This window comes from Gorilla gorilla, chromosome 12 (genome assembly GCF_029281585.2).
Source record: "Gorilla gorilla gorilla isolate KB3781 chromosome 12, NHGRI_mGorGor1-v2.1_pri, whole genome shotgun sequence".
Classification (NCBI taxonomy): domain Eukaryota; kingdom Metazoa; phylum Chordata; class Mammalia; order Primates; family Hominidae; genus Gorilla; species Gorilla gorilla.
The window spans coordinates 54,039,843-54,053,113 of NC_073236.2; the positions used below are offsets into that span (position 1 = coordinate 54,039,843).

Sequence of the window (13,271 nt, forward strand, 5' to 3'; positions counted from 1 at the left end):
CCATTCCATGTCCACTCTGTCCAGTCTGCTTCCAGAGCACCTTTGCTCTGAGGAGTGCTCAGGGCCACCTGGGTCCTCTGTTTCTGTGCCAGCCTAGGGATCCAAGACAGCATGGACACTGTGGTCCTTGGTAAAGGGCCAGCCTGAGAAACACTACTGCAAGGGGGGCTCCCTGCAGCCAGCCCCAGCCCAGCCCAGGAGTCTGAGCAGCAGAGACGAGAAAGTGACACTGGTGAAACCAAGGGACAAACTGTGTCCTGCATGGCTGCAGCCTCCGGTCCCCTCCTATCCCCCTTTCCTTGGCCAGCCCTGTCCCTTCTGCCTTGACAGTGCTCTCCTATTTTTTATCTTAACACCCCTTCCCCCAGTCCCAATGGGCCTTTATTGTCCCTACCTTAGGCCCACTGAGGTGAAGCGATGTGACAAGGCCACACAAGAGACTTTGGGCTGGGACTGGTGATGGGGCTGGAAAAGGCTTGAGAGCACAGGATTTGAAGTGAGCCCATCCTGATTTGATGACTGGCTCTGTCACCGACTGACCCTGTCTACTTGAGGCCTCAGTTACCCCATCTGTGAAACAGGGTTAATAATAGGGGCCCCCATCTCATAAATCCATGGTACAGATTGAGTGCAGTGCGGACAGAGAGGGCTCCTCATGTGTTCCTGACCAGGCCTCCTGGTCACTAGTCCAGGCTGAGACTACTGTGGGAACCGCCCTCCACCCCCTTCCACACACAGACACACACACTCTCACTCGCACAGCGCCTGATCCTGAAGGGCTCTCAACCTGTAGGTAGAAACCAACCCCCTCCCTCACACTCCCCAGCCGATGACCGGCCAAAGTCCTGGTCACCCACAGAGTCCACTCAACACAAGTATTTTCTTGACATTTTGGGGCTTTTACTTCAATTTGAAGCAGATGGTTGAGCACAGACGTGAACAGCTTTGGCCATTTGAGCACAAGGAAGGGGTGGGCCTTGGCTTTGAACACGCAGCCCCCATCCTCCACATACTGGCCCAGTCCCCTGGTCCCTTCCTTCCCTGCCCCTGCACACCCTGTAACAGACCACCGCCCTCCAAGTGGGGTGCCATCTTGCCCAGTAGGACGGCTCCAGCCAACCCAGCCTTTACTCCTTCCTCAGGCCACGGGCAGGCTGAACAAGAGAAAAACTCTTTTTCTGTCTGTGGCAGGGCCTGCCCATGGTGCTGGCTGCCTGGGATGGGGGCCCATGGGGGTGGGTCACAGTGAGGAGAGGCTGGCTGGGGGAGCAAAGACCCATAGGTAGCTGCCCTGGGGCAAGTCCCTGGTGTAGGGGAGGGAGTAATATTGCTTCTCTCCCTGCTTACTCCCTTCTGGTGATGCTTAGGGCCCAAGGAGCCTGGACCCAGGGGACACTGAGAACTGGGGCCAGTGGCCTGGGCAGCCAATGAAGGGGAGAGAGTGGGCAGGGATCTCAGGCCCCACCCCAGCCCCGCCCAGGCACCCCAGCCTCCCTCTCACAGCCCCTAAGGCTTGTCTTGCACTCAGCCAGCGCAAGGCCCAGTGGAGAGAGAGCACCAGGTAAGAGGGCCAAGATGACCCCCAGGGGTCATCAAATGCCCATCCCTTCCATGAGTTCCTAGCAGAACCACTGACTCATCTTTGGCTTGAGATGGGGCTCAGGCAACAGGAGGAGCAAAAGTCACAGAGCAACGGTGTGGCTTTTCGCTGTGGGGTTTCATCACCCCATTTCCTTCGGTGTCTCTGTCCAATCTTTGGCAACGAATTTCTGCAGCTGGACAGTGGGCCTTGGGGTCTGAGTGAGTGGGGGGCTGAGCTCTCCCCTCCCCACCAGGCAGAGGGCAAAGTGCGAAGCAGCCTCGGAGTGGCTGGGTGAGGGCGGAGGGGAGAGGGAGGCAGGCGTGCTCCGATCCGACCCTGAGAGGCTGTAGGCTGGGCGTCTGGCGGCATCTTGGAGAAGACCACGAGGCTGGACTCAGCGAGCTCACCTTGTCCTCAGGCCTGACTGGAAGGAGGCCCACAGTGGTGGCCTTGGTCTTGCCTGCAGCCAGTCACTCCTGAAAGACATGACCAGCCATTAAAAGCTGCCCCTGCTCCACCTGGTTCCTGTTTCTGGACAGCTGCAGAACGTCCCTTCACTGAGTCCTCCAGGCAGAGGGGCCTCCACCTTGAAGGGTTCGATAAGTGGAAGAGCCAGGATTCAAACCCAGGCCTGGCTGCCTCCAGAGCCCACACTGTCCCCCTGTTCCTTAGTGCTGCATTTCAGAGGCCCTGCGTTTTGGTTGGTTTGGGGAAAGAAGAGGACCACAGTGGGTAGTGGGAGCCAGGGCCGCTGGAAGCTCGGGGACACCTGGGGCTGACACCACAATCCCCAGGGCCACCCCTCTGAGGGATCTCAGAGGCCCGTCCCCACCCTGGGGTGGCAGGCTCCTCTGCAGGCTCGGTCCCACTGGAATGGCCATCTGCAGCTTCCTTGCGCTGCCCTAGGAGTCACTAGGCCCACTCTAGTTGTAGCACATTCACCTGCCAGCTGGGTGACCTGAAACAAGTCATTTGACTTCTCTAGGCCTCAGTGTCCTCATCTGTAAAATGGCGTGGCTGGAGCAGATCGATGAAAGCTCCTTTTAAGCAAGAGAATGAAGTACATGGAACACTAACACAGAAAACATGGTTCTGTCTATTTGATTGTAGTGGAGTCAGGGGACACAGAGGAAGGGGGACCCAGAGACCTACTGCATTCCTTCCAACAGAGAGCCTCGGACATGTCTGAGAATCAGGGTGCTAAGGAGCACAGTTTGAAAATTGCCGGGTTAGACCACCTTTAAGTTCCCTGTAGCCCTGATCTGTGCAATCTTCATTCTGGCAGCTGAACTTGGCGCTCTGAGCAGAGGGTGTAACTGGCTACCAGGAAGGGATGGGACAGGGGGCAAGGTCATGGGTCCTGTGGGGTTTTAGCTCTCTAGGGATGTCAGAGCCGGTGGGGAGGCTCTGTGAGACCTCCAGATCCACCCAGGATGAAAAGTAACAAAGTCCCTGAACCTGGTACAACATAACCCTCTTAAAGCAACTCCAAACACCCTTTTGATTCCTGCTCCAACCCTCAACCAACAGCTATTAATAAGTAGTTATTTTTAAAGCAAAACATCTGTCAGGCACCTCCGACCTGCCAGGGAGCATTCTCATTCCCCCCTCTCATGAGTGAGCAATCCCAGGCTCCGAGAAGGAAGTGCTAGAAGTTGCCAATGCCAGGATTTGAATCCAGATCGGCAGTGTTCATTCTACCACACAGAGGCTGCTCTCACTGAGACAGAGGCTTGGGGAGCCAGGATGGAGCCAAACCACGACATGGAGGGCCTGCTAACCACAGGCCCTGGTGAGCCCCGCGGGCCGGGGCAGCCAGCCAAGACGCAAGTCTGGGGCAAGGCTGAAGTGGGGTCCAAGGAGGTCGAGGGAGCCGGGCCAGAGGGAGGGAGTGCTCTCCAGCTAATAGTGACTCAGGAGGGAGAAAAGGAAAAGTGAGAGGCGGGAGCATCTTGATGTGGTAAATCCCAGGCTCACATTCTCCAAGCCCACTGTGCATGGCTGGCCCCAGCAGGAATCTGCTTTGTGTTACCGAGTCTGAGGAGGAGGATTAAGAAGCGGAAAGGAAACCCGTGGGGATGGCACTGGGTCTGTGGTCCACGGGGTGATTTACAGCTCGCGTCATCCCGGCGCTGGCTGCCTGGGCGGGCCCTGCCATGGGCAGAAAAGCTTTTTCTCTTGTTCAGCCTGCCCGTGGCCTGAGGAAGAAGGGGAGGCTGGGTTGGCTGGAGCCGTCCTCCTGGGCATGCTGTAAAGGTGGTTGGGGCAGCCTGGGGCCAGCCGCAAGCCCTCTGTTGGCTCTTAGTCCCCGCTGAAGCCACAGCTACCATCCAGGATTAAAGGAGACAGGGGTTTCTCTCATCAAGGCCTGACCTTCAATTCTTGACCTCACCCTTTTCCTGGTGTCTACACTGGACCACCACCACCTCGGTCCAAGAATCTCAGCACATACATCATCCATCCAAGGAAGTCTTATGACAGCTGGGATGTAATGGGAAGAACACTAGGAGGCCTCAGGTGCCAGGACTTTCTCTGCAATTCAGCAGCTGTGTGACCTTGGGTAACTCACTCTCCCACTCTGTGCCTTCATTCCGTTACTTGTACAGTGAGGGGAGGGGAGGCAGATTAGCATTGCCCAAAAGGTGTTCTGTGAACACCAGCTAGGTGAGGCATTCCATGAGTTTGGGAAATACCACATACCTTGGTCCCACTTGGAAAGTCACTGCATGTATTAGCATGTCAAAGGCTCCGAAAAGTCCTGCAGTGAACAAATTTGTGTGGCTTTAATGACCCAGTTTCCCAACTGACTTTTTTTTTTTTAAACAGGGTCTCACTCTGTTATTTAGGCTAAGTGTAGTGGTTGTGATCATGGCTCAGCACAGCCTTGACCTTCTAGGCTCAAGTGATCCTCCCGCCTCAGCCTCCCAAGGAGCTGGGACTACAGGCGTGCACCACCATGCCCGGCTAATTTTTTATTTTATTTTTTATAGAGACAAGGCCTCACTATGTTGCCCAGGCTGGTCTTGAAATCCCAGATGCAAGCAATCCCCTCACCTCAGCCTCCCAAAGTTACAGGAGTGAGCCACTGCAGCCAGCCTTCCCAACTGATTTGACCGTGTAATTGCTACTGCATTGTGAGGAGCAGAAACTCACTTCAACCCTCCAGGAAAGGGAAGCTCACTTAAAGTTACAAAAGGGCATTTCACAGAGACCAGGGGGAAGGTCTCAGGAAAGGTAGCAAAGGGCTTGCAAAGGTCAGCAGGGGCATTCTGTGGCCCTGCCCTCTAGACGCCTGCTAATAACAGCCACTTGCAGGTATCCGCCTTCCTCCCTGACTACTGACTGGCCTGGTCTCCCAGCATGCCAATCCCCAAGACCCAGTGGAGGACGCCCATTGGTCTAGCCTAGGTCTGATTTACTCCCCTGGACCAATCAGCTGTGGCCGAGGGATAGAAGACAAAGATGCCAATGATACCTCTTCATAAGGGGCTGTGTGTGGGGGGGCGGGGGGGGTGCATGTGGGGGTGCATAATTGCAAATATGGAGAATAGCAAGCATCCCCGCTGTGACCACCACACCACAGAACCCCTTCCATGGAAAGCCTGGCAACATCCTGTGTCCCATGTGAGGGGCACAGTGCGAGAGGCTTACATTCCCCGCAGCACTGGCCCTTTGTGGGTTTTTGTGTTTCTGCTGCCGGCCAAGGCTCTGGGTCCGGCTTACTCCCTAGCTTACTGTCCTCAGAACCCCCGCCACCACAGAAGATGCCCTTTATTTTATTTATTTATTTTTTTTGAGACGGAGTTTCGCTCTTGTTGCCCAGGCTGGAGCGCAATGGCACGATCTCGGCTCACTGCAACCTCCGCCTCCCAGGTTCAAGCGATTCTCCTGCTTCAGCCTCCCGAGTAGCTGGGATTACAGGTGCCCACCACCATGCTTGGCTAATTTTTTGTATTTTTAGTAGAGACGGGGTTTCACCATGGCCAGGCTGGTCTTGAACTTCCAACCTCAGATGATCCGCCCTCCTTGGCCTCCCAGAGAGCTGGGATTATAGGCGTGAGCCACCATGCCCAGCCGAAGATGTCCTTTAAACAACAGGTTCTGCGCTAAAATTAACCTTGAGAATGACTAGATGAGAAGGCCTCACAGGTCCCTCTCAGCTGCTCTGACGTGCTGAATCAGAGCAAGGTGATTTGGTCGGTGTGGCAAAGTGGGAGCATTTATCACAAGCAGAAATCACCTTTTTATCTGTTCACTTGTTTATAGTCAGAATGCCAGCTCCACGAGGGCAGGGATGTGGCCTGTTTTGTTTGCTGTTGTAGCTCCAATGCCCAGAACAGTGTCTAACACACAGCAGTATCTCAGTAAATACTGGGCCAGGCATCACGCCTGTAATCCCAGCACTTTGGGAGGCCAAAGCAGGAGGATCTGTTGAGGTCAGGAGTTCGAGACCAGCCTGGCCAACATGGCAAAACCCCATCTCTACTAAAAATACAAAAATTAGCTGAGTGTAGTGGCGCATGCTTGTAATCCCAGCTACTTGAGAGGCTGAGGTGGGAGGATCTCTTGAACCCAGGAGGCAAAGGTTGCAGTGAGCTGAGATTATGCCACTGCACTCCAACCTGGGTGTCATTGGGAGACTCTGGAGACTCTGTCTCAAAACAACGACAACAACAACAACAAATAAATACTGGTTGACTCAATCATAGCTACTTTTGGTCACAGGCATTTTACTCACTGTGGCTTTATATATTGCAAGATGTTTCTCCTACTTCAAATGTAACATTGAGCATTTTTGTAAATGGGTCTATCTATACTTGCAGGGAAGTTGTGGTAATTGTTATGAACCCTTGAACAATTTAGCAACCTTTATGCTTTTGTTCGTTTCCAGTTTAAAAAAAAATTCTAATTGTTTTCCTATCCTGATCACTTCTGTGCATTGCAGGGTAATTTTACCACTTTGGGGCATTTAAAAAAATGATTTTATCTTCCTTTAAGTTATTTTACCTTTTACATTTATTGTAAGTCTATGATGCCCACTTTACCTACTTAACCATTTTCCACTATTTCAAATTATACATTTTTTGTATTTAAGCAATTTTGATACAGCCTTCTACATGCAGGGAGGAATAAACCTCCAATGCGGTTGAAATCCTGACTTTTTTTTAAATTGGTCTTTCCCAAAAAGGGCAGATTTCAAATGTTATTTTAAAACTAAAAGGTGAAAAAAAGAGCAGATATGGCATGGGAGGAGAGTTTTTCAAAAACCACAGTATTAGTTTGCCTTTCACTGTTAAGTACACCAGTATGTGGGCTAGAAATGGGGCTTCGTGTTTGCCTCTGAATGCTGCTCTTGATTCTTACTGGGGTTCATCTTGGCCCCAGACTCAGCTGGGGGGCCCTGAGCAGGATGCTTAACCTCTCCAAGCCTCAGTTTCCTCATCTTTTTTTTTTATTTTTATTTATTTTTTATTTTTTTTAGACAGAGTCTTGCTCTGTTGCCCAGGTTGGAATGCAGTGGTGCAAACAAGGCTCACTGCCACCTTAGCCTCCCAAGCTCAGGTGATTCTCCCCAATCAGCCTCCTGTATACCTGGGACCACAGGTTCATGCCACCACACCTGGCTAGTTTTTTTTTTATCTTTTGTAGAGACGGAGTCTCACTTTGTTGCCCAGGCTGGTCTCGAACTTAAGGGCTCAAGCGATCCTCCAACCTCAGCCTCCCAAAGTGCTAGGATTACAGATGTGAGCCACCGTCCTGGTCAGTTTCCTCATCTTTATTTATTTATTTTTCAGTCAGAGTCTTACTCTGTCACCCAGGCTGGAATACAGTGGCGTGATCTTGGCTCACGTTAACTTTGCCTCTTGGGTTCAATGATTCTCCAGTCTCAGCCTCCCAAGTAGCTAGGATTACAAGCGTATGTAATCACACCCGGTTAATTTTTGTATTTTTAGTAGAGACGGGGTTTCACCATGTTGGCCAGGCTAGTCTTGAACTCCTGACCTCAAGTGATCCGCCCACCTCAGCCTCCCAAAGTGCTCTGCCTCAAAAAAAAGAAAAAGAAAATACAGAAGAGTGAACAGAAAGAAAATTGTTTCAGTCACCTTAATCTCTCCACGGAGAGCAAACCACTGATAACATTTGGTTAACTATTGTCCCATAGGCTATTCCCATGCATATGCGTACTCACATACAGTATTTTACGAAAAGTGGAATTACGCTGTACAAGCTGCATCATAAGCTGCATTGGTGTTTTCTTTAACACTCAAGCCTGCACATCCTTGCGTTTGACAGATCTGCTTTCACATCTTCTCCAAGGGCCAGACTTTGCAGAGGTTATTCTGGGCACAGGCGCAAAGCCTGGGCTTCTGGCCTCCAAGCTCCCCAGGGACCTGGAAGCAGGTATGGACCAGTCAGCCTCCAGCACCTCCTGCCTGCCTGGCCTGGGCGCCATGGGTGACAGGCAGGAAATTTATGAGCAGTTGGAATTGGCTGCTATTTGCGGGGGGCGGGAACATGGCATGAATCGAGGATAGTGCTGTGTCCGGGCCTGGAGGGCCCTTCAAGGTCCCGAGTGTCTAAGAGTTTCAGTTATGGCCAGAGCCTTCAGTGAGCCAGGACAGTTGGCCTGGGGACCAAGAATGGGGAGAAAAAGTCATTTATTCAGCAAAGATGTATTAGTTCCTAATAGGGGCCAGTCCTGTCCCAGGCACTGCGGCAGCTTACAGTCTAACTCTAGGGGAAAGTTGAGGACCACTGTTGCTGGCTGCTGCTGCGGATTCCGCCCAGTCATTTCTGTATTTCTCAAGGCTGCTCACCAGAGAGGAGGGGACTGGCACAGGCCTCAGCCGTGCTGTGCAGACAGCTGCCCCACAGGCCCCAGGTCAGGAGCAAGGTAGGGCCAGCGGTCAAACCCCTCCTTCACTGAAGCCAGTGGATGTGTGCAAACCTCAGGGTCAGTCAAGGCCGTGCAGAAGAACTTTCCTATCAGTAAGAAACAATCGTTGCATCAGGCAATGTTGAGGATGAGAGCAGGTAACCTGGGGGAGCCCTTCCTGTGCTAAGATGCTAGAGGTGGTGCTGGGTCCCAGGTATCCTAGGCTAGCATTTCTTGAGCACCTACCAGGTACTCCACAGTGTTGCAGGCCCTTACTTTGAGTTACTTCCACCCACTAGAATGTAGGTTCCACAAGTGCAGGGCTGGGGCTGGGGGTTGCCAGTTGGAGTCCTTGCTGCCTCCCTAGTCCAGGACAATGAGGGCCTGCTCATGTCCACCCTCTTACCCCCACCAGCCCCACACCCACCGCAAGGTGGGGACAACAGGTGCCTCCTCTGAACTCCCGAAGCTCTTTATCCCAATTCCTCCTACATCCCCTTACGCCACGAACGGTTGTCGGTGTGATTGCCACGGTCCCTTCACCTACCCCACACACCTCCACCACCAGCACCCCATCCTCCCAGGGCCTGGGAACAGAAGCAAGTGCATTAGTGTTCAGTGCCACCATTTACGGAGGGCGGCTCCTTGCCAGGCACCGTGCCACACTTGTTTGCATGCGTTGTCTTTTGCAATTCCTGGGAGGTGCCTACCGCTGCACACATGTTGCAGATGAGGAAATGGAGGCCTCAGTGGTGACCTCACTTGCCCTAGGCCACATTGCTAGGATGCAGCAGGGCAAGGTAGACCCTTAACCCCTACAGACCTCAGTTTCCTCACTGGCAAATGGGAACAGCAGGTCCCCAAGCCATCCAGCCAGCTGTCACCTCCTTGGTTCTAAGAAAATCTTGGCCTTCGACTCCTGGAGCCTAAGGGAAGGTGGCTGGCAGTGGGAGGCCCAGCACCCCCAGGGCCAGGGCCAGAGCTTAGAGGAGCCCACTGGGCCTGCAGAGACAGCCATGCCATGCTGACGCCTTCTCAGGCTGCAGGCCACTCTCTCTGGCTGCCGAGCTGTCTCCCTCTCCATGCTCTGCCTGTGTGTCTCTGCCAACTCTGCCTCGGCCTCTTCTTTGTTTTTCTCTCCACATCCATCAGTCTATCTGTCTTTCTTGGCCCCCACCCCAGCTCACCCCCAGCATGGGGCACTGTGAGGGTCGAGCTTGCCCAGGCGAAGCTGCAGGCAGCTGCTGCGGCTTCCCATCTGCTTCCATCCTGCGATGCTGTCCGGTCATTGCACTTGGCTTCATTGCTCTTCCAGATGCCAGCAGCTGAAAAGACCCATGGCCGCACTGCAGAGCCAGAAGAGGCATCCAGGCTCAAGGGGGCACCCAGGCTGGAGGGGGCATCCAGGCTGGAGGGGGCATCCAGGCTGGAGGAGGCACCCAGGCTGGAGGAGGCACCCAGGCTGGAGTACCCAGACTGGAGGAGGTACCCAGGCTGGAGGGGGCACTCAAGCAGGAGGGGGCAGCCCACTCAGGCTGGAGGAGGCACCCAGGCTGGTGGAGAGCAGACCAGTGGGCAGACTGGTGGCCCAGCCATGCGAGAAAGGCTCTGCTCTTCACCTGCCCTGTGGGCCTGACTCATGATCCTTACACAGACACCCCCACACGACATGTAAGTTCACATGCCCCGACCACAGTGGAGGGTCCCCGTCAGGCCTGCCTCCTTCTGGACTGGGAACTGCTCCCATCACCCTGCTGCCTCTCGAAGCGCCTCCCCTCCCCAGTCCTTACTGCAAAGTGATAACAGGGATTGATGGGCACCAACCAACCAGACAAGCCAAGTCACACCAAAGTGCTGGCCAGCAGGCCTTTACAGAGATCACAGTGCTTCTCCAGGAGACTCCCAGGACGGAGCCCGGCTGTGGATACTTCAGGACCACTGGGGCACCCATGGCTTGGAGAGGCCGTGAGATGTTTGGGAAGCCCAAATAATCCAGTGATTTCAGCAAAAACAGTGTGCGTTCCATGCAAATGCAGTTTTAAGATGAGGAACACCTCCCCAGCCTCTTCCATTGTCCCTAAGCCCCTCCCCTAGCTAGATGCAGGTGCCACCGAGGGATCCAGGTGGGGGTAGGGACATCTCTGATTAGAGGTCTTTACTCACTGCCACACACGCGCACACACACACACGTATGCACGTGTGCACACTCACTGGCAAACAATCCAGCACAGTGGTTAAATGTGCCAGCTATGGCACCAGACGGCCTCTGTTTGAATCCTGACTTCCCCATTCTACCGGCTGCATGGCCTTGAGCAAGATGTTTAACCTCTCTGTGCCTCAGTTTCTTTACCTATAAAATGGTAATAATAGTATCTACTGCATGAGCTTGTCAGGAAGATTAAAGAACACAATGGCTGCAAAGCCAAGCACTCAGTGCTTAGTAGCTACATGTCGGAGCACAGAGACTCCATCGGGGTGGGTAGGAAGGGTCCCCGGCCACCCCATTTACCCATCAGCAACTCAAGACAGGAACTTTGTCTCCACTTCAGATCACCAGGGCCTCCCTTTGTATGGGCACAGAGGAGCCGCCCTTCGGTATTTGTGGAAAACAACTGAAAACACCGCCTTACCTCATGCTTCCATTGCTCCATTCATCCAGCAAATGTTTACCAAGCATTTAGACCATGCCAGGCTCCACTGGAGGCTCTGGGGATCCCAGAGTGAACAAAACAGACGAGAAGCCCAGCCCTCCCAGCTCCGCCATCCTAGGAGAACAGGCTCCTGCACAGAAGCAGACTTCCCTGGAGAAAGGAAGCCACATGTTTTCTGTGCCAAAACAGCTTGGATGGGCCCCTTCCCAATAACTGATGCACTTCCCTGCATTCTCAGCCTGACATTACTGGATGTACTTTAGCTTCCTCTTGACAACTCAAGGTCAAGTCCACGAACATCAGTGCACACACAATTCTAAGGTCCCTGAGGCTTGCCGGCTCTCTGCCCTGACACTAAGGGGGCCCCCAGCCTCTCGGTCCTTCTGAGCCTCTGGCCTTGTTCTTTATCATGTGTCTATTTCTTCTTCTTCGGTGAGGCCACTGGCTGATTCTGGGTGCTATCTCTGTACCTGCTCCATGGCCTGATACCCCAACCCCTGCCCTCACAGGCTGTTTTTGTTCTGAGGTTCAGATCTGAGGGGCCTGAGAGTCAAGCTCGTAAGAACTGTATGCAGACTAAGTGCAGTGGGCTCCAAAGACCGTATGGAGGGGCCCTCCTCTGAATTTTTATGCATAGCCTTTCTATAGTTTAGCTCTGAGTTCCGACGGGTGGGGCCTCTGTTTTATTCTCCAAAATGCCCCCAGCACTAGAACAGTACCTGACACAGAGTAAACACTCAGGGCGATTTATTCTTAAGTAGATGTGCAGGGCAGGGCCCTTCATGTTTTACTCATCTTTTAATACTCAGGTACCTAAAAAGACTGAACAAGTGAAGAACCCCTGTGTGTGCGTGTGGAGGGGGTGGGTGGGCTGTGGTGGCAGGGACTCGTGTGTACGTGGTGGTGGCAGGAACAGGGCTGGCAAGAAAGCGAGGTGGGAGGCACAGCTGCTGAGAGGGGGATGGACAGCTCTCAGCAATGCCCGGTCAAAGCTCTCCAGATTCCAGGTGGGCTCCACACGGCTCACTCCCAGAGCTGCCCAACATGTGCCCAGCTGCCTGGCTCTGCCCTGCCCTGCCCTGCCACTGAGGGTCCATCTTTAATGGCTCCTGGGCCCTGTGCAGGTAGAGCAATTTTGAAATCCTTGAAGTCAATCAGCCGCCTTCCAGGGAGTACCTCCTTCCCATGTGCATGGGAAATCGGCCCACCATGCAGGAGGCCCTCCACCGTACCCCAGCAGACGGTGCCTATGGACGCACCAGCACACCTGCGTGTGTGCATGCATGCACATTCTCTAAGTCACTGCGTGAGGAGGGGACACTGAAGTCCCTCTGCCCACCTTCCTGATGGGCCAGCAGTGGCCTCCAGTGACCCTCTCTGAGTGCTGTGCCTCCAGTTGACAAAATGCTTTCACAGCCCTCATTTCCTCAAACGCTCCTCATCTGGTTTTATCCATATTTTATGAGGAAAGTGAAGCTTGTTGAAGGCAAGTGCCTGAGGTTACGGAGCTCCTGAGTGGTTGAGCTGAGACTCAGACCATGCCTCCAAGCCTCAGGCCCCAAGCCGCCAGGCAACCCCTGAAGCTCACACCCTCGCCTTTGAGAGAACAGAGGACAGAGGACAGTGGTGGCCTGGATTCAGCCTGTCCAAGCCCCACCCAGCCCTGCCCAGCTGCTTGAGCCTGGGCGACTTCGCCTCATCTCACTCCCATGTTTAATAATGTGGACCCCAGGAGCTTGTTCTAGGATTCAAGAAAATCATGGGTGTGAGAGGGCTCTGCAAACTGGAAAGTGCTGTGCACAGGAACGAGGTCGCTGGGGGCCTAGTCAGGTCATTTCAGTTCTGTGAACCTCAGCACTGTCACCTGAAAATGGGGCTGGTGACACCCAATTTGTGGGGCTGTGGTGAGGACTGGGAAAGCTCAAAGAAGTGGGGCTCTGACATTGTGGTTAAGGTAATGACAACAGTTAGCTCCCCAGGAAGAAAACCACCTTGTCACAAATCAGGGTCAACCCTCCAGACACGAGCCACGTGGCTGTTTTCTCTGTTGCCCTCCCAGCTGACAGACCTTGATGTTTTTCTCGGGTTCAAGGGGAGCATCTTCCTTTGGAGGAAGGGAGGGGCTGTCTGGGCAAGACTGACTGCCCTGGTGAGGAGAAAC

General features: G+C 53.6%; 1 protein-coding gene across 1 annotated transcript in view; it reads right to left on the minus strand.

The window, feature by feature from the left end:
• Positions 1-878: 878 nt before the first annotated feature.
• ATOH8 (atonal bHLH transcription factor 8) overlaps positions 879-13,271 on the minus strand; it is a 34,435-nt gene continuing 22,042 nt past the window's right edge. The window contains exon 3 of the mRNA XM_019020676.4: positions 879-2,058. Within this exon, the coding sequence (XP_018876221.3) occupies positions 2,053-2,058 (6 nt within the window). The 3' untranslated portion in view covers positions 879-2,052. The remainder of the gene's footprint in view (positions 2,059-13,271) is intronic.